Source organism: Cebus imitator, unplaced genomic scaffold, assembly GCF_001604975.1.
Source record: "Cebus imitator isolate Cc_AM_T3 unplaced genomic scaffold, Cebus_imitator-1.0 Scaffold72, whole genome shotgun sequence".
Taxonomy (NCBI): Eukaryota; Metazoa; Chordata; class Mammalia; order Primates; family Cebidae; genus Cebus; species Cebus imitator.
The window spans coordinates 4,336,191-4,355,493 of NW_016107387.1; the positions used below are offsets into that span (position 1 = coordinate 4,336,191).

The 19,303-nt window shown below is 48.7% G+C and overlaps 1 protein-coding gene across 5 annotated transcripts in view; it reads left to right on the top strand.

Moving 5' to 3' along the window:
- GAS7 (growth arrest specific 7) overlaps nt 1-19,303 on the top strand; it is a 282,620-nt gene that overhangs the window by 242,996 nt on the left and 20,321 nt on the right. For all 5 annotated transcript variants that reach the window (XM_017531429.2, XM_017531434.1, XM_017531435.1 and 2 more), the window contains 4 exons: nt 3,696-3,785; nt 7,413-7,528; nt 10,507-10,581; nt 16,331-16,409. In XM_017531429.2, the coding sequence (XP_017386918.1) occupies nt 3,696-3,785; nt 7,413-7,528; nt 10,507-10,581; nt 16,331-16,409 (360 nt within the window). The remainder of the gene's footprint in view (nt 1-3,695; nt 3,786-7,412; nt 7,529-10,506; nt 10,582-16,330; nt 16,410-19,303) is intronic.

A 19,303-nucleotide genomic window follows, 5' to 3' on the forward strand; every position in this document is an offset into this window, starting at 1 on the left:
CCTCCTGCTTCAGCCCCTGAAGTAGCTGGGAATATAGGCATGTGCCACCATGCCTGGTTAGTTTTGTTTTTTTATTTTTCGAAGAGGCAAGGTCATGCCATGTTGCCCAGGCTGGTCTCGAACTCCTGAGCTCAAGCAGTCTTCCCACCTTGGCTTCCCAAAGTGCTGGGATTACAGATGTGAGCCACTATGCCCTGGCCAGGAATCTTACATGGATAATGTATCCTTAGAAGTTACACATTTTGAAAAGGAGAAACAGTCTGGGCATAGTGGCTTAGGCCTGTAATCCCAGCACTTTGGGAGGCCAAGGCGGGTGGATCACTTGGGGTCAGGAGTTTGAGACCAGTCTGGCCAACATGATAAAATTCCATCTCTACTAAAATACAAAATCTAGCTAGGGGTGGTGGCGTGCACCTGTAATACCAGCTACACGAGAGGCCGAGGCAGGAGAATCACTTGAGCCAGGAAAACAGAGGTTGCAGTGAGCTGAGATTGCACCACTGCACTCCAGCCTGGTGACAAAGCAAGACTTCATCTCAAAAAAAAAGAAAAGGAGAAAGAGAAGAGGGATTATTGTTGGGAAAATTTGGTGTACCCCTGTCCTCTCCAGGGTCCTCCACATCATTCCTGCCCCGATCCTTCTGCTGAGTCGTGTTTCCCTCGAGACTGGTGGGGACCTCAGCCCTCGCCTTAACCATAGGCCGGGCTCCTTCTTTTGCCGGGGACTTCTTCCCAGACTGTGACTGGGGTCTATGCCCTGGCAGCCAGGGAAGGGGGTGTGTGCTAGATTTACTTTGAGCCACCTGGGAGCCCTCTGATCCAGAGGTCACAACCGAAGGTCCACGGGCCCGACTTTGCTGGCAGAAGAGTTTGTTGGGCCTACATGAGGTTATTGCTTTTATTATTATTGTATTTAACCTTGAATTAATTGCCAGTACTGAAAAATGGAGACACTTGGCTAGGCGTGGTGGCTCACTCCTGTAATCCCAGCACTTTGGGAGGCCAAGGTGGGCAGATCACCTGAGGTTGGGAGTTTGAGACCAGCCTGGCCAACATGAAGAAATCCTGTCTCTACTAAAAATACAAAATTAGCAGGCTGTGGTGGTGCATGCCTGTAATCCCAGCTTCTTGGGAAGCTGAGGCGGGAGAATTGCTTGAACTCGGGAGGCAGAGGTTGCAATGAGCTGAGATTGCACCGCTGCACTCCAGCCTGGGCAACAAGAGCAAGACTCCATCTCAAAAAAAAAAAAAAAAAAAAAAAAAAAAAAAGAATAAGAAAAAAGCAGACACTTTGCATAAAAATTTCAATTTTCAGCCTCCCTTGAGTTGTCATACTGTCCAACCACACCAGACTCCTCAGAAGGGCTTGACAACAGTTGGCAAGAGCTGAGCAGATTCTGCCACTTGGACACATCTCCATAGTCTCTGACCCTTGCCCAAAGCAGAGGCTGTCCACCCTCCCATCCCAGCTTCAGTTTCTGTGACACTTGGGCACCTCACTGGCTTGCACGCCCTGCCTAGCAGTGGAGTTTGTGTCCTGGGCCCAAAAACCTCAGGGCTGTGCCATTTTTTAACATGACATTTTCAACTTAGGCAGGCGCTTGGGCTGCAAGAAGGGGTTAAAAACTCATAAGGCTCAGGCCTTGTTCCCCCAGAGGAAGCAAATTAGCCCACTTCCTAGGAGTGGGGGGAATCTGGGGCCTGAAGCCACCTCCACACAGTGGGGAAAAGCCAGGGAGCATTGCAGACCTGCTCGGACAGAAAAGTTGGAGACAACCCGGAAATTTCCGTGCTTCATTCTCCTTAGCTAGGGCCAGCCTTCCACGTGCAGCCCAGATTATAATTTTAAGCTGTATTTGTTCATATGATATACATCATGACATAAAATTTGCAAGGTAACCTCTCACTCCTGACCCTTACCTACACAGTTCCTTTCCTTGGGAGCAAATGATGTTATCAGTTTCCAGAAGTATTCTATATGCAAATAACCAAATGCATATTATACAGGTGACCTTTGAACAACATGGGGGCTAGGGGTGCCCCCTCCCCATCCATAGTCCAAAATTGGCATATAACTTTGGGCTCTCCCAGAATTTAACTGCCAATAGCCTCTTGTTGACTGGAAGCCCTACTGATAATTTAATAATTTATCACATAATTCTACACGTAATTTGCATGTTATATGTATTATATGCTGTATTTTTACAGTAATGTAAGCTAGAGAAAATAAAATGTTATTAAGATAGTTATAAAGAAGAGAAATATCTTTTTTTTTTTTTTTTTTTTTTTTTTTTTTTTTTTTTTTTTTTTTTTTGGTTTGTTTTGTTTTGAGATGGAGTCTTGCTGTATCTCCAGGCTGGAGTGCAGTGGCACAATCTCGGCTCACTGCAACCTCTGCCTCCTGGGATCAAGCGATTCTTCTGTCTTAGCTTCCTGAGCAGCTGGTACTACAGGCGTGCGCCACCATGCCCAGCTAATTTTTTGTGTAATTTTAGTAGAGACAGGGTTTCACCATGTTGGCCAGAATGGTCTTGATCTCTTAACCTCGTGATCCGCCTGCCTTGGCCTCTCAAAGTGCTGGAATTACAGGCATAAGCCACCGCGCCCGGCCAAAGAAGAGAAATATCTTTACTATTCTTTAAGTGGAAGTGGATCGTCATCAGGGTCTTCATTGTCAGCATCTTGACGTTGAATGGGCGAAGGAGGAGTATGAAGAAAAGGGGCTTGTCTTGTCTCGGGTCACAGAGGCAGAAGAAAATCAACGTATAAGTGAACCCCTGCAGTTCAAACCTGTGTTGTTCAAGGGTCAACTGTGTATCTCTTTTTAAAAAGGAACTGTGATACTCTTTGCTTGCTTTTCTGTTTGTTTTCTGAGATGGTGTTTCACTCTTGTTGCCCAGGCTGGAGTGCAGTGGCACAGTCTCGGCTCACTGCAACTTCTGCCTCCCAGGCTCAAGTGATTTTTCTGCCTCGGCCTCCCAAGTAACTAGGATTACAGGCACCCACCACCACACCCAGCTAATTTTTGTATTTTTAATAGAGACAGGATTTTGCCATGTTGGCCAGGCTGCTCTCGAACTCCTGACCTCAGGTGATCCACCAGCCTTGGCCTCCCAAACTGCTGGGATTACAGGCATGAGCCACCACACCCGGCCTTTGTTTGCTTTTTTATTTTAACCCTCACCTAATCGTATACGCTAGCACGCTTTCCTTATATAATTTAAGAACTTTATCACTGTCTTCTTTGTGATTCCCATAGATGTCTGTCAGTCTCATGCTTTGTTTAGTCATTCCTCTACTGATGGACATTGGAGTTGTTTTCTAGCCTTGAGCTGCCATAAACAGTGCTGTAGTGAAAAAGTGTGTATGGACGTCACTGCACCCGTGCAACTGTATCTGTAAGGTAGACCCTTAATGCCGTTGCTGGGTCAAAGGCACTGGATGTTTGCAGTTTGATCCTATGAAACTGCCCTCTAGAGAGGTTGTACTCGTTCACAGCCCCTCTGGAATGGGGATGAGCCCCTGTTGCCCCTCAGGTGAAATGCGGGCCCTGGGAGCATGGGAAGATCCCTGTGCGTGTTCTGTCAATAGGGAGGCTGCTCTAGTGCCATTGGTGCCATGTCCCCCAGGAGCAAAGCCTTCCTTGCTCTTCCAGTCTCCAACAGAGTCATTCTTTCTTGTTCTGTGCCCTCCAGATAAACTGTGTGACCTTCCCTCACCCGGACACAATGCCAGAACAGCAACTGCTGAAACCAACGGAATGGAGCTACTGCGACTACTTCTGGGTAAGCAGTGCCTCGGGTTCCCCCACACCGTGACCCCGATGACGAGGAGTGGACACCCAGGATGGGCAGAGGGACCTGGATCTCAGAGTGGAGGGGCCTTTCTTGTGGAAGCCTGAAGGGCTGGTGTTAGATTTCGCATCTGAGACAGGAACTTGGGACCCTCTTGGAGTCCAGATCATTCCATGCGCCTCAGGGATTCAGCAGGACTTTGGTTCACATTAGAGACACTTCACCCGGAATGTGGGTTAGCCAACGTCCATCTCTAGCCAACTAGAATCCGCCTCCGTGCATGAACGTGGGCTGCATACCTGCTTGTCACTTCCACGTGAGGGACCCTGGACAAGTACTTCACCTCCTTGGGCCGGACTATACTCATCAGAATTGTGAGGAGGTTGGTCACAGGATCTTCAGAGAGCTCCAGCTGGGATAATCCTGTAGTTTTAAAACTTTTGCAGATTGCTTAGCGAACACAGAGTTTGGGTTTTGCGAGATTGAAAAAAGTTCTGTGGGTGGATGGAGGCGATGGTAGCAGAACAATGTGAATGAACTTAACGCCATTGAACTGTGTACTTAAAAATGGCCAGAATGGTTAGTTGTATGCTAGCTGTATTTTTTTCACAATTCATATAAATACATTTTTAGAAATGTAGAGTCCCGCACCTCAGAACATTCTGGGAATGGTCCTGAGCATTTGCATGTGAAAGTCACAGTGACTTTCAAGATTAGATCACCCCTTTCTGGAATCAGATTCTGGGGATGGTCACACAACCCTGTGAATGTATTAAAAACCACTAAATGGTACACTTCAAAAAAAAAAGTGTCCAAAGACCCCAAGGAACAATAAGTAAGTAAAAGCTTGTTTTCATCACTGTGCAGAATAGATTATCTACATTTTTGTTTGTTTTTTGAGATGGAATCTCACTCTGTCTCACCCGGGCTGGAGTACATGGTGTAATCTTGGCTCACTGCAGCCTCTGCCGCCTCCTGGGTTCAAGGGAGTCTCCTGTCTCAGCCTCCTGAGTAGCCGGGGCTATAGGTGTGTGCCACCACACCCAGCTAATTTTTTGGATTTTGTTTGTTTTTGTTTTTTCAGTAGAGACAGGGTTTGACCGTGTTGTCCTGGCTGGTCTTGAACTCCTGACCTCAGGTGATCCACCCGCCTTGGCCTCCCAAAGTGCTGGGATTACAGGCGTGAGCTACAGCCCATCTGGATTATCTACACTTTCTTAGATTTGCTAACTGAATACTAGACAAAAGTTCTTTTTTCTTTCTGCAAAATCACTTGTACCTTAGAAGACATACAAAGATCCCTGTTGCCTCCACCTCTCACCAAAGGACAATTTCTGTAGCTCCAACTCTGCTGTGTCCAAGGTAGAGAGATCTGTGCACAGGTTAAGGAAACAGTATAAAGGGGCTTATCTTTGGCATCAGACAGACCCAGGCAGGTGAGCTCAGAGTTACGGGGTGAGCAAGCATCAGAGTGTGCAAGACTTTCTCGGTCCCAGTAAGTGAGTTTTATTCTTCTTGCAGAAGGTGGATGATCTGATTCGCAGGCATTGTGCAGGCAGGGTGGGAAGTTGACAGGTGAGTGGAAGAGACCAGGAAAGGTGGTGGTGGTGGTGGCCGAGCAGGAGAGATGTTGCTGGATTTGGAAACATCATCCCTCAAGATGGGTGCAGTAAATGGAGCATTCAGGGAGAGTGGTTTGAGCCCCAGAAATGGGTACCCTGGGAGCTGGAGGGTCAGCGTGTGAGGTCTCAAGCCTTGGAAAGCTGGAAGGAATGTGTGATGCTGCCCGCAGCATCCGGAGGGCAACACTTGCGAGTTCTTATCTTAACTCAAGCTCTCTGGGGACTCTGATTCTTAATCTGCAATCCACTTATCTCCCTGACCATCCAAGGCCTTTTCCACTAATAGAAATTTCTCTCTCCTGACACAGCCATTAAAGCCTGTTTCTTCTGGCTGGCTTTCCCAAGAGTGCCTGGAGAGCTCAGTGTATTCATTCTAGAAGGGAGGCAGATTTGAGCTATTTGGGTAATTTCCCTTTTGCTTTTTCATCAAGATGTAACATTCACAGAGTGAAGTGCAGTGATCTTCAGTGGACATTGCTTTTAAACTGCAAGAGCAGCCCCACTGTGACCCCGTGGGACGGTGATCTCCCTGTCAGCAGGGATGTTAGCAGTGTGTCCAGTGGGGTTTGAGTTATGGTACACGAGGGACGTGTCCCACCCTGGGGGAGGATGGGAAGGGGTCCATAAAATCCTTCATCTACTTGATGATGGTAAAATGGGGTTCCCTGCAGGCATCAACCACCCCTTTTCTTTCCCCTCTCCTAAGATGTCTGATCTGGATGGGACCTGGGAGGTGCAGCCCGCTCCTATTTCAAGGGGCTGATCTTAGGATTAGACGGTCCTGGACTTGCCACCCTGTGGCTGAGCAGACACAAGAACCTGAGTCCTACCAGATGCTGGGACACTGTTCCCACCATTGCACCTCTCCCTCTGGGATATCAAAAACCTGTTCTGAATACCTTCCATTAAGTCCCAAAGTTTGACCCTGGGTTCCCGATAGGGAAAAGCTGTGAGGAGGAGGAGACTTTTAGGCATGGTGATGGCCAGTGCCTGGGATGGCCCTAGGTGCTGGTGCTGCAGCAGCCACGGCTGTGCAGGGCCATGTGTGGCTGAACCTCAGACAGAGGAATGGCAGGAAAGGGGCATTCAGGTATGCTTGAAGAAATGCAAGTAAAACAAAATCATTTAATTTTGAAATTTCAAGAATATTTGCAAAATTAATTGGGTCCTAAGTATTTATTTAATTGACTTACACATCTTCCCCAAGTTCCGACTTTTATTTAAAAGTAACTAATAATACATTTATTGAACACATTTTATGTGCTCAGCCATATATACACATAAATAGATGTCATTTACCCTGAAATGACCATTTGAGAGTAGGGCTGTTACTTACTCAGTTTTGCAGATGAGGAAGCTTAGGCCTGGAGTGAGTGAAGAACTTGGCCGAGGTCACCCAGCCAGTATTTCAGGGCAACCTGTCCTGTTCTCTTCTCTGGCTTCCCTTCAGCCCGCTTTCTGCCTATGATTTTTTCTTCTTTCCTGTGATCTGTTATGAATGTGTTGGTTAGAGGATGTCACTGCCCTGCCAGTGTACGCAGCTGGTAGAAGACAGGGTGGCTTAAGGCTGGGGGCACCGGCTCCTGAGCTTGGAGCCACACACACAGTCCAGCTTGGGGTCAGAACACCAGGATTCACTGAGGGTCAAGCCAGTCTCTGCAGCCACCTGGTTGGAAGTCGTAGGCTGTTAGGCATCGCAGCTGCTGCTCTCGAACACTTGCCCTTCTTCCTCTTGGTTCCCAGGTTAGGGGAGTTAAGGGGCTTGGATGTGGGGATGCGGTAACCATAAGAGCCTGAGCATGAGAACGTGCTGTTGGGAGTGGGGGCACCAGGAGAGAGTTCCAAGTTAGGGCAGCAGAGACTGCGGCTCCCATCCCTCCTCTTGTGCTGAGCTGGGGTTGTCAGGCACAACTGGGAGCTGTCCTCCCCCCAGGCCATTCTCCCTGGCTCCAGACGCAGATGTGCCCTAAACTCTTGTGCTCTGCTTCCTTTGTAGGCTGATAAGAAGGACCCCCAAGGCAACGGCACTGTGGCTGGCTTTGAACTACTGCTCCAGAAACAGCTGAAGGGCAAACAGATGCAGAAGGAGATGTCAGAATTCATCCGGGAAAGGTGAAGCCTGGGCCCCTCTCAGCCCTGGGGCCTGGCACCAGTGTTCCCCATGGCCAAGGGGTGACGGCAGCAGGACTCAGCCCTGCACATTCAGCATTGGGCTGGTTAGCGTCGGGTCGCAAACCCCTGGGCCCTGGGATAGATCTGGCCAGCAGATGTGTAGCTTTAGCTGACAGAGTGTTTTGAAAGATTTGAACCAACACTTAATTGGTAGATTTCATATTAAAATCTGGATATTTAGCACATCTTGAAAGAGCAGAAGCGTTGGCAGGATTGACTCCACATCCCTCATTCGACAATTGGTTGGAGCTGAATAGCAGCTACTCTTGTAGAGGGGTGTGTGTTTCCATTTTGCCACAGTCTCCACCACTCCCAACTGTCTTCCCCTGCAGACTTCTTCACTCCTTTACTTACATACCTGGCCATTATTTGAAGCACTGCCCTTGACCATAACCAATGGGGGGAATGTGACAGTTCAATTCATCGTTAGCTAAAACTGTGTCTGGGGCATAAGATGCAGAACCCTCCTCCTACCCCATCCCTGCCTCAGGGATTCGAACAGTGTTTTATCTACAGAGGCTGGGAACACAGATTAAGAAACAATAAATTTAGCCCAATGGAAATGGAGAAATCTACAAAGAGAAAGAGAAGTTCCTTCTCTATCTCCCTCTCCTCTCCCCTCCCTCCTTCCCTTCCTCCCTCACTTGCTCCCTCTCTATCTCCCCTGCCGCCAGTTCTGAGGCTCTGTTTAGCACACACGTACCCACATATCTGCACATACCCACTTATCACACATGTATGCACACGCACACACACACATACACACACACCTTTCCATCTTGAGTTTCCAGTGCATACTGGAAATATAGTGAATTGTAATATCTTTTAAAAATATTTCTTTTTTAATTACAGCCATAATCAAGTAATAATGCTTTGGCCTTTTTTTTTTTTTTTTTTCTGAGACAGAGTCTTGCTCTTGTCGCCCAGGCTGGAGTGCAGTGGCACGATCTCAGCTCACTGCAACCTCCGCCTCCTGGGTTCAAGCAGTTCTCCTGCCTCAGCCTCCTGAGTAACTGGGATCGCAGATGCACGCCATCATGCCAGGCGAATTTTTGTATTTTTAGTAGAGATGGGGTTTCACCATGTTGCCCAGGCTGGTCTTGAACTCCTGACCTCATGATTCACCTGCCTTGGCCTCCCAAAGTGCTGGGATTACAGGCGTGAGCCACTGCGCCTGGCAGGTTTGGCATTTTAAAGCACCCCTTTCCTTTAGAGGGCCTATCGTCAGATGAGATCGGACGTGTTCAGGGTGGTATGGCCATAGACAGAGGGCCTATTTTCAATTTGTATAATCAAATCCTTGTTTTATGACCCATTAAACTGGTGGGAAATCGAGAGGTTGCATAGCTCGGGTGTGAGGAAACAATGGTATAAAACAGGCAGATAGGAAAATGGCCCGTAAGAGCCAGAGCTTGAACACGCTTCTGGTTTACATTTCCGTAACAACATCTTGTTAGCCAATAAATGGAAACTGCCATTTCAGGGCGTTCTGGGCTTCCTAGGGAAAATGCACACACCTGTAACTTTTCTCGATCCACCTTGGGATCTTGCAGAGAAGGCCTTTTAGTGCCAGGAGAGGTGAGATCCGAGGCTCAGGATTGGGAGCTGGCCTGGCTCAAGGACAAGTGCTGGCTCGTCTGCTGGGGCCTTGGTTTCGGGAAGTGGGGCAGACATGGAGGTGACGCACGCTTTGGGCCCGGAGGTGAGACACAGGAGGCAGACGGCGTATGCATCTTCCGTGTCTGGTGTGTGCGGTCGGCACTGAGGAGCCGGGAACGTGGCATGGGTAGATGTACTTTCTAGAGATACCTCTTGGCCACAGTCTGGAGGTGAAGGGAGGGGCAATGGAGAGGAAGTGACAGAGGGGATCAGTCGGAATTAGACCCTGGAGGACCTGGAGACCAGCAGAAGGTGAAGGTGAGAGGAAGGCAGTGCAAAAAGGAACGAGACTGTGAGTCTCTTGATGCCAAGGCATGCAAATATTATTACTCGGAACACTGCCGCCAGACTTTGTCAGCTGCCCTCTCTCCATCATGGCACACTTTGGGTGCAGCTGCTTGAGCGGCTGGGAAGCAAAGGCTGTGGTCCCAGCGTCTCTGGAGCTTCTCTGTTCGCCGTGTGATGGACGGGGGGCTCTCTGATGCCTGGGCTCTGGCCAGCTCTGGTTGGTATAAGCATAGCTCCTCTGTCTCCCACTGTGGCCCAGAGGACCACTTAGGTGGTAAACAATACCTCTGACGATGTGCTTAACACTGACCTGCCACATAATACAGGACACTCGCTGGCAAGTTGCTTTGCAAATGTGTCAAGGGCCTGCCTGGAAGCTACATCCAAGGCACCTTTCCTCTCCAGGGAAATAGAATCTACCTACTGCCCTGGGCATTGCCAGATTTCCATGGAAATACTTGTACCCAGCAGGCTTGACAATCAGGCATTGGAGGGTGTGAGACGGTAGGGAGATCCTCTGTTCCTGCTGCCGAGGGCCCGAGGCCACCTGGGAGTTCTGGGGCTGGAAGGGAGAGGGAAGAGCACTGGGTATTGCTGGTGGTCCATCATGAGTTGCAAGCATTCATTTCTTTCTTCTTTCATTCATTCATTTATCCATTCAGGGCTCTCTCATGTTTCCCACTCTGTGCTAGGAACTATGTAAATGGCAGTTCTCGTCTTCACAGCCCTAGGAGACAGGAGAAAATATTGCAGATGAGGAGATGGAGGGCCAAAGAGTTTGGTTCATTCATGTATCCAGCAAGTATTTATTAAGCACCGACTGCATGTCAGGTGGACAGGCAAGAGTCATGTAGTCTCAGAGCTTATGGCCTAGTGGGTTCCTTTCCACGGCTGAGGTGTGCAAGGCAGCAGGGCAGACCTACAACCTGGAACTGGAGAGCTGATGTGTATTGGGTTTTCTTTCTTTGCAGGATAAAGATTGAAGAAGACTATGCGAAGAACTTGGCGAAGCTCTCTCAGAACTCCTTGGCTTCACAGGAGGAAGGGTGAGTGGATAGGAGAGAAGTAGGAATGGGGAGGATGAGGGGGGTGTCACTGAGGAAGGGGGGATCAGCCACTCATCTTTGATCACTGGCATGGCCCCACTTTGGATGGGGAGATCTCCGTAGGCCTGGCTCAAAGTGCGCACTCACGGCTCAATCGGCGCCCATGACTTAAGGTGTGTGCCCGTTGCCCAAGCTGGGCACCCATGACTCAAGGTGTAGGCATCCACACTCAAAGGGGCACTTCAGCTGGGTGCAGTGGCTCATGCCCATAATCCCAGCACTTTCAGAGGCTGAGGCGGGTGGATCACAAGGTCAGGAGTTCGAAACCAGCCTGGCCAACATAGTGAAACCACATCTCTACTAAAAATACAAAAATTCGCCGGGCATCGTGGCAGGTGCCTATAGTCCCAGCTACTCAGGAGGCTGAGGCAGGAGAATAGCTTGAACTAGGAGGCAGAGGTTGCAGTGAGCCGAGACCATGCCATTGCACTCCAGCCTGGGTGACAGAGCAAGAGTCTGTCTCAAAAAAAAAAAAAAAAAAAGGCACTTCCACATTGTCTTCTCTGTAGTGACCCAGGGCCACCTTCTAGAGGCTGGAGTATGTCAGAATCCTCTCTGGTCTGACTGCTGGTAGCTGGGCAGCAGCCCCTAGATGGCCACTCCAGCTCCCCTTTCTTTAGGGCCAGGCTGGGAGGAAGCTGGGTATGAGAGGGTGTTGTTTAGATCTCTCTCCCGTGGGCTTGAGGCATAGGCTCCCCTTCCCACTGATGCTGTGACTATCCAGACCTCCTTGAGCGGGACCTGGGCACTACCAGGTTTCAATTTGTGTAATCAAATCCTTATTTTATGACCCATTAAACTGGTGGGTAATTGAGAGGTTGCATAGCTCAAGTGTGAGGAAACAATGGTATAAAGAGAGAAGCTTGGAGAAGCTTAACGCGACCCTCCCAGCCACAGAAGGATTCCTAGTGTGTAAAATGTGAGCGCATGTGCACCCCTGTGGGGAATGGAAAATGGTACAGCTGCTGTGGAAAACAGTCTGGTTGTTTCTCAAAAAGCTAAACATGGAATTACCATATGACCCAGCAATTCCATTCCTAGGTTGAAACCCAAAAGAATTGAGTACAGGCACTCAAAGTAATACATTTATACACACGTACAGAGCAGCAATATTTATAATAGCCAAAACATGGAAACAACCCACATTCCACCCGGGGATGAGTGGATAAACAAATGTTGGGGTATGCACAATGGCTATCCATGGATAGATGATGGAATATTATTCAGCCATGAAAAGGAATGGAATACTAATACATGCTCCTGTGTGGATAAGCCTCGAAAACATTCTGCAAAGTGAAAGAAGCCGGGCACAAAAGGTCTTATGGTGTATAATTCCATTTACATGAAAAGTCCAGAACAGGCAAGCCTGTGGAAATGGAAAGTAGATTGTCATTTGCCAGGGGCTGGGGGAGGAGGGAATGGGTTGTGACTGCTTGGCGGGTACTGGGTTTCCTTTTGGAGTGTGTATTCATCTGCTTGGGCAACCACAACAAGATGTCCCAGACTGGGTGGCTGAAACTACAGGAATTTATTTTTTTGTGACTCTGGAGGCTGGGAAGTCCAAGATCAAGGTGCCAGCCAGCAGGGTTGGTGTCTAGTAAGGACTCTTCCATTGGATTGCAGATGGTCACCTCCTCATTGTGTGTTCATGGAGCCTTTCCTTTGTGTGTGCTCAAAGAGAGCAAGAGCTCTGTGATGTCTGTTTTTTTTTTCTTTGTTTGTTTTGTTTTTTTGGGAGATGGAGCCTTGCTCTGTTGCCCAGGCTGGAGTACAATGACCTGATCTCGGCTCACTGCAACCTCCTCCTCCCAAGTAGCTGGGACTACAGATGTGTGCTACCCGGCTAATTTTTTGTATTTCTAGTAGAGACAGGGTTTCGCCATGTTGGTCAGGCTGGTCTTGAACTCCTGACCTCAGGCAATCGCGCTGCCTCGGCCTCCCAAACTGCTGGAATTACAGGTGTGAGCCACCGCGACCAGCTGATGTCTATTTTTATAAGGACACTAATCCTATCAGATCAGGGCTGCACCCTGTTGACCTCATTTAATCTCAGTTACTTCCTTAAAGGCCCCGTTGCCAAATGCAGCCACATGGTAGGGGTTAGGGTTTCCACATAAGAATTTTGGCAGGACACAAACCTTCAATCCGTAATAGCATGACGAAAATGTTTTGGAGCTAGATAGAGGTGGTAGTGGCACTCACAAAACAGGTGTTTGATTTGGTCTTGTCCTAAATGTGCCTAGATTTTTCACTTTTTAATGGTTAATTTTATGTTATGTGAATTTGACCTCAATAAAATATGTATATATATATATATATATATATATATATATATATATACATATACACACACACACACACACACATATATATATATACACACACATATACACACACACACACATATATATAAAGACTCTCAGGAGGCTAGAGGTGAAAAATTCCCCAGAGGTCCTCTCCGTTCCGACCTCCCTCTGGTGCTGGTCTGTGTTTGAATTCCTCCTCCAAGGGGGAGTGAACCCCCAGGGAAGGAAGACCTTCTGTTGTGGGTTGGTTGTAGCTGTCAGTGAGCCGTGATGTTGATCCAGTCCAAATCTGCCTTTATGGCTTGAAATCCTTCAGGGGACCGAGATTTTGCCAACCTAAATGTGGCTTTGATTAAGCCGTCCACATGGGCTGGCTGTGTAGCCAGGCAGCCTCCTTTGAATGGTTCTCACCCTCCCCACCAGCCACAGACCACAGGGTGGCCCAGCAAGGCCAGCGTCCCTTCCACAGATGTAAATGAGGTTCGTTCATTCCTGGCCGCCTCCTGGTCTGTGTACGGGGCTTGAGATAGGGGCAGGAAGGGGGCACGTAGAGGAGCAGCCATCACTGCCTGGGAAGGGGCTTTCCAAAGTATTCCGCTGCCACTGTGCCGCTCTGGAGTCTTCTGGCTTCCACCTCTCCGGCCTGGGCTGCTGCCAAGGACACTGTGTCCTGGCCAACAAGCAAAGCATATGCTCCTCACCCGAGCAGTCCAGCTCTGTGAGTCAGGCCCATACCGCCATACTGTACACACATGCATGGACAAACAGAGACGAACACAACACAAGCTCACATACATGCTTCAGGGCCACTGCCCCGTATGGGTACACATTTCCCCTCGCCCTGTGCGCACACACAGCAGCGCCGTGCACACACTCCTGCAGCAGGCAACGAAGCGTGAACACATGAGCCCCCTCCATACAATGTGCAATGACACTGATTTACATTTACACACAGCTTTGGACATTTAACCCCATCTCCTTGAAGGCTTTTAAAGCAAAGGAGGAGCCTAGAAATTTGGAGCAGTTGAGGAAGATGCTGATCAGGGAGGCTTCAGTGGCTTTTGCAATTCAACTTGTGTCCAAATTAGATTTCACAGGGCATGGGCACACGGGTAAATAGAATTCGGTTGTTTATTCTGCCTTGAGTTTTTCTCTCCTGTGTGGAAAGGAAATGGGATTTTGGTTTTCCTAGTTGGCAGTCATGACGGCAACACACATTTAGATTTGGCGTGCCTCAAATTATATGCTGGAACAGAGGCATATCTCAGGCTTTGTGCTGTTTTTCATTAACCGTTTATCAGATGAAAAAATCTCTTTTCAAATGAGAGAATTTGTAAGCAGTTTTTTAATAAATGGTGAAGTGACTCCAAAGAGCCTGGAAATTGGAGAGCAGGGAGGCCTTCACCAAGGATGCGCCAGCTCGGAGGGGCCCATCTGAATGTCTGCAGAGATGTCCTCCCACTTAGGAATGCCGGGGATGGAGGTAGAGCTGAGGGTGTCATGTTGGGTGGAAAACCATGGTTCTTCCTTTCCTCCCAGTTGCCCAGAGATGACATTCTCAGGTCACCACGGCTATCCCTGGGCCAATTACCTGCCATGTGCTCTGCTGACAGTAGACTGACAGCTCTGTAGAAAGACACACATGCTCACACAAAGTGTAGGCACTGGCCGTGGCCCAGGGCCTTTTCGGCTTCTGTGGCTCTTGTTGGTACCTCCCGCAGGCTGCTGTGGGGCAAACCCCTGTTACCTCCCTTTAATTGAGTTCCCATTCCTCCTAGGACAGCTTCTGTAAGCTTCTTATAGTATTGGCTTTTACCCTGGATCTAGGAGGCATGTTGAGATAATTTGTGTGTATGGCGTGAGGTAGGGCCAAGATTCCGTTTCCTCCTGTGGATGTACGGTTGTCTCTGTACCATTTGTTAACAAGACCATCTGTTTCCCCTGTGGAAACACCTTGACCTCTTTGCTGCAGATCAGTCAGCCCTAGCTGTGTGACTGTTCTGTTCCGCTGATCAGTGTAACAGACAGGACTGCTTCTGCCACCCCTGGACCTCCTACCCACCTGTTGAATCAGGTGGGGCACCCAAGCCACCCAGAGGGTGTCGAGTGCCCCAGCACAGTTTCCTGGAGCTCAGGCCCTTCAGGCGAAGACTAAGGTCAACAGCTTAGATTTCATACTCCAATACTTCTCTGGTGGCTTCCCTGCCGGGATCACTGAGGGAATCTGTCTTTGCTGTTGGACTCCTAGGCAAAATCAGGCAGTCATTTCCCATAAACACCCACCTCGGCCTGAGCCAGCACCACCACCACACAGGCCTGGCCAGTGATCAGAGGGATCTGCTGTGCTCTGCCAGGCAGTTCCTCACTGCTGGCTGCTCTGCTGCAGACCCAGAAGCCTCAGCACACGCTGTCTTTTAATCAGCTTTTGCCACTTGACTTTAATGAATTCTCTGGGGGAAGTGGCTTTTGGATGATATTAAGTCAACTGAACAGTCAGCCTGGATTTACTGGCTGTGTTGAAGAGGCTGGGAGCAAGAAAGCAGGGGTGTCATTTGGAGAGGTCAGGGGGTTAAAGAGCTCCAAATCACACAAAATGTAGCCGGCACTGATAAGTCTTAGGGACTTCAGGAGATGTCTTCTACATGAAGCCTCTCCTCGGAGTACAGAAGTGATTCTGCTGAGAGGACCCGGCCCTTCTCCAGTGAGCTGTGGGCAGCATCAGGGCTCACAGCTAGAGAAGTGGTGCTAGAGGGGACTGTGCTTCCGAGGATGGCCATGCGAACCTTCTCTGCTCTCCGGCTGCATCCCCATTGCTAGACCCACACGGTCCATCTTTGCCCCTCCTGGAAGCCAAGCGGCCAGGGTTTTGCCCATAAGCAGGGCTGTGAGGTGACTTCTGTTTGACAAGAGCTTCTCCCTGGAATGGAACCTGTTTTCCTTCCTTGATTTATTAACAGATGCTTGCACCCCTCATCAGCAAACCAGGGAGGGGTGACGTGAAAGCTCTGGAGCCAGTGACAGCCCAGGGGTCAAGGCCCTTATCGCAGCTGAGACTTTGGAACTTCCCCATACCTGCTTCCTGCACGTCCCCTGGTCTTTGCCAGCCTCTGGGTTTCTAGAAATCCCCACAGCCACTCAGCTCTGTGCCACAGTCCGTTCGCTTAGCTCCAGAGGTAAGGTGAGCTCACTCGGACCTTGGTGGCTCGTATGACTCTGTGAGTTGAAACGTGATGCCCGTGTCTGGTTTCTGCCTGGCCTCCGCCTCATCCACGTCCACATTCTCAGTTGTCATATACCTCCCTAAGACCTGGGGTCGAGCCCCACTGTCCCACCTCAGGAAGGGCTTTGGCTTCTGACCTGAGTCTGATGGTCTTTGTTTGCAGCTCCTTGGGAGAAGCATGGGCCCAGGTGAAGAAGAGCCTTGCAGACGAAGCAGAAGTTCATCTCAAGTTCTCTGCCAAGGTAACGCCTCCCTGCAGCCTCTCTCAGTTGATCTTACACACTGGGATGCTGAAAAACAGTTAACAACTATCCCTCCAGCATGTCGTGTTTGCCACTTTCCCTGGTGTAAACTTCAAGCTATTAACATGAAGTCACGGAATATGGAGTTGGGAGGAGATGCCCAGTAGCTCACCAGAGGTGGTGTTTTTATACAGATACAGTAGTACCCATAACCATCAATATCTAAGAGCAGGGAAAATAGTAAAGTGTAGTTAGGAAGTGGTAAGTGCTGACTGTGTATTACCTTTTTTGTTGTTTTTTATTATTTTTTTAAAGACAAGGTCTCACTCCGTTGCCCAGGCCGGAATGGAGTGGAGTGATCATAGCTCACTGCAGCCTCAGCCTCCTGAGCTCAAATGATCCTCCCACCTCAGCCTCCCAAGTAGCTGGGACAACAGGTATATGCAGCTACACCTGGGTAATTTTTTATTTCTTTGTAGAGATGGGATCTTGCTATTTCTCCCAGGCTGGTCTCGAACTCCTGGCTTGAAGCAGTCTTCCTGCCTCTGCCTCCCAAAATGCTGGGATCACAGACATGAGCCACTATACCTGGCCTATTACCTTTGGTTTTACTATAATTCATTTAATTATAAGTTTATATTATTTCCTTTTTAATAATGGCTGTGTTTAACAACCAGCAAACAATTCCTGAAAATTTAATATTCAGCTCTTGGGAGCCATTGGGAGCGGGTCTTAGCACATCTGTGTTTCTCAGGGCAGTCCCTGAGTGAGGAAGCCCTGTTTTCTTTTTGCCCAGCTTTCACAGGAATGGCATAGCATGTCCTTTCTCTTCTAGTGTCAGGAAATACCAGGTTATGACAAAGGAATAATTTTTTTTTAAATTTGTGGTGGTTGCAAAATCTCAGAACAAGTAAAGGGTCCTTCTTTGATTTAGTTCTGAAGATGCCAGCGTCAGGACTCGAGGGCAGGGTGTTTCTGTCCTGTCCCTATCCTCAGGCTCAGAATGGTGCCTTGCACATAGTAGATGCTCAGTGAATATTTTCTTATTGAGTCATGAATGAGTGGAGCCCTCTGACTGTCTCCTCCCCACCCCCAGTCTTTTCTGGTCTCTTTTCTCTCAAGATTTCTCCATGTTTCCAAATGACTCTCTTCTCCCTACTCCCTGGCACATATCTCCAGGTTCTCTCGCCGACTCTCAGCTAATTTTTCGATGAAAAATAAACTAAATCTCTCAGTGAAATAATCCACTCTAAAGTATGCATGACTGGTGGGGCAACCCATGAACAGGCCTGCCTTTTAAAAAAAGAGGGACCTTTCAGAGCGGCACCACCCCAGTGACCCTGGCCGCCTCTCTCTTCCCTCTGCCCCCCCACCATCGCTAGTCAGACACAGCAGGGTCAAGTGCCTAAACTCTGAGTCTCCCTTCTTTAAACACATCCTTGGTCATTTGAAGGCCGCATCCCTCAAAGATGGTTGCTCCTTCCTGGGGCTTCCACATTCAGCACTTGCTGGTCTTGTCTCTTTCCTAATGCTCTTCCCACTGCAATTGCAATTCCCTGCTTTGGGATCTCATACGATGGGGAACCCATGATGGCACTCTGCACACAGAAGGCAGAATGAATGACTCAGATGGCTGAGATACGTGAGAGGACTTTTGAAAGAGCTGGGTGGGAAGAGGGAACAGCTGCTATATAGCTCCCCACGGCTTAGTGTACCCCAAGATTGAGTTGACACCCAGTTGTGAGAATTCCCAGCTAGTGAAGGCATATTAATTTTCTTTACAAGGCAGGCCTGTTCATGGGTAGCCCCATCAATCATGCACACTCTAGAGTGGATTATTTTACTGAGAGATTTAGTTTATTTTTCATCTAAAAAGTAGCTGAGAGTTGGACAGAGGACCTGGAGATATGTGCCAGGGAGGAGAGAGACACTTGGAAACATGGAGATATCTTGAGAGAAAGGAGACCAGAAAAGACTGGGGGTGGGGAGGAGATAGTCAGAGGGCTCCACTCATTCATGACTCAATAAGAAAATATTTACTGAGCATCTACTATGTGCAAGGCACCATCCTGAGCCCTGAGGATAGGGATAGGACAGAAACACCCTGCCCTCGAGTCCTGGCGCTGGCATCTTCAGAACTAAATGAAAGAAGGACCCTTTACTTGTTCTGAGATTTTGTAACAACCACAAATAAAAAATAATTCTCCCTTGTTCATAACCTAGTATTTCCTGACACTAGGAAGAGACAGGACATGCTATGTCGTTCCTGTGAAAGCTGGGCAAAAAGAGATCAGGGCTTCCTCACTCAGGGACTGCCCTGAGAAACACAGATGTGCTGAGACCCGCTCCCAATGACTCCCAAGAGCTGAATATTAAATTTTCAGGAATTCTGATGCTACTCTACACACAGAAGGCAGAATGAATGACTCAGATGGCTGAGACACGTGAGAGGACCTTCTGAAGAGCTGAGTGGAAAGAGGGAACAGAGCTGCTACATACAGTTCCCCAAGACTTAGTGTGCCCCAAGTTTAAATTGCCACCCAGATATGAGTGAGAATTCCTAGCTAGTGAAGGCACATTAACTAATCTCATTACACCAAACACTTCATAAGAAAATTGATACTCATGTCCTGGCAGAGAAGGGAACTCCATGAATGAGTCTTTTTCCTGCATAGCCTCCAAAGGAGCAAGTTATTTTTAAGCTGCAGACCATGAATGAGTAGCATTCCCCACAAGGCCTCTCTTCTCCTGTCAGAGCCTCCAGCAGCTCCATTCTCTGCTGTGATGGAAACTTTCATTGACTAGCAAGATGCCTGGGCATGCTGCCATTGTGATGGGGTGGGGCTGGGAGCAAGAGTTTCCAGCTTCGCAAAGGTCACCTGCTGGGTCCCTGG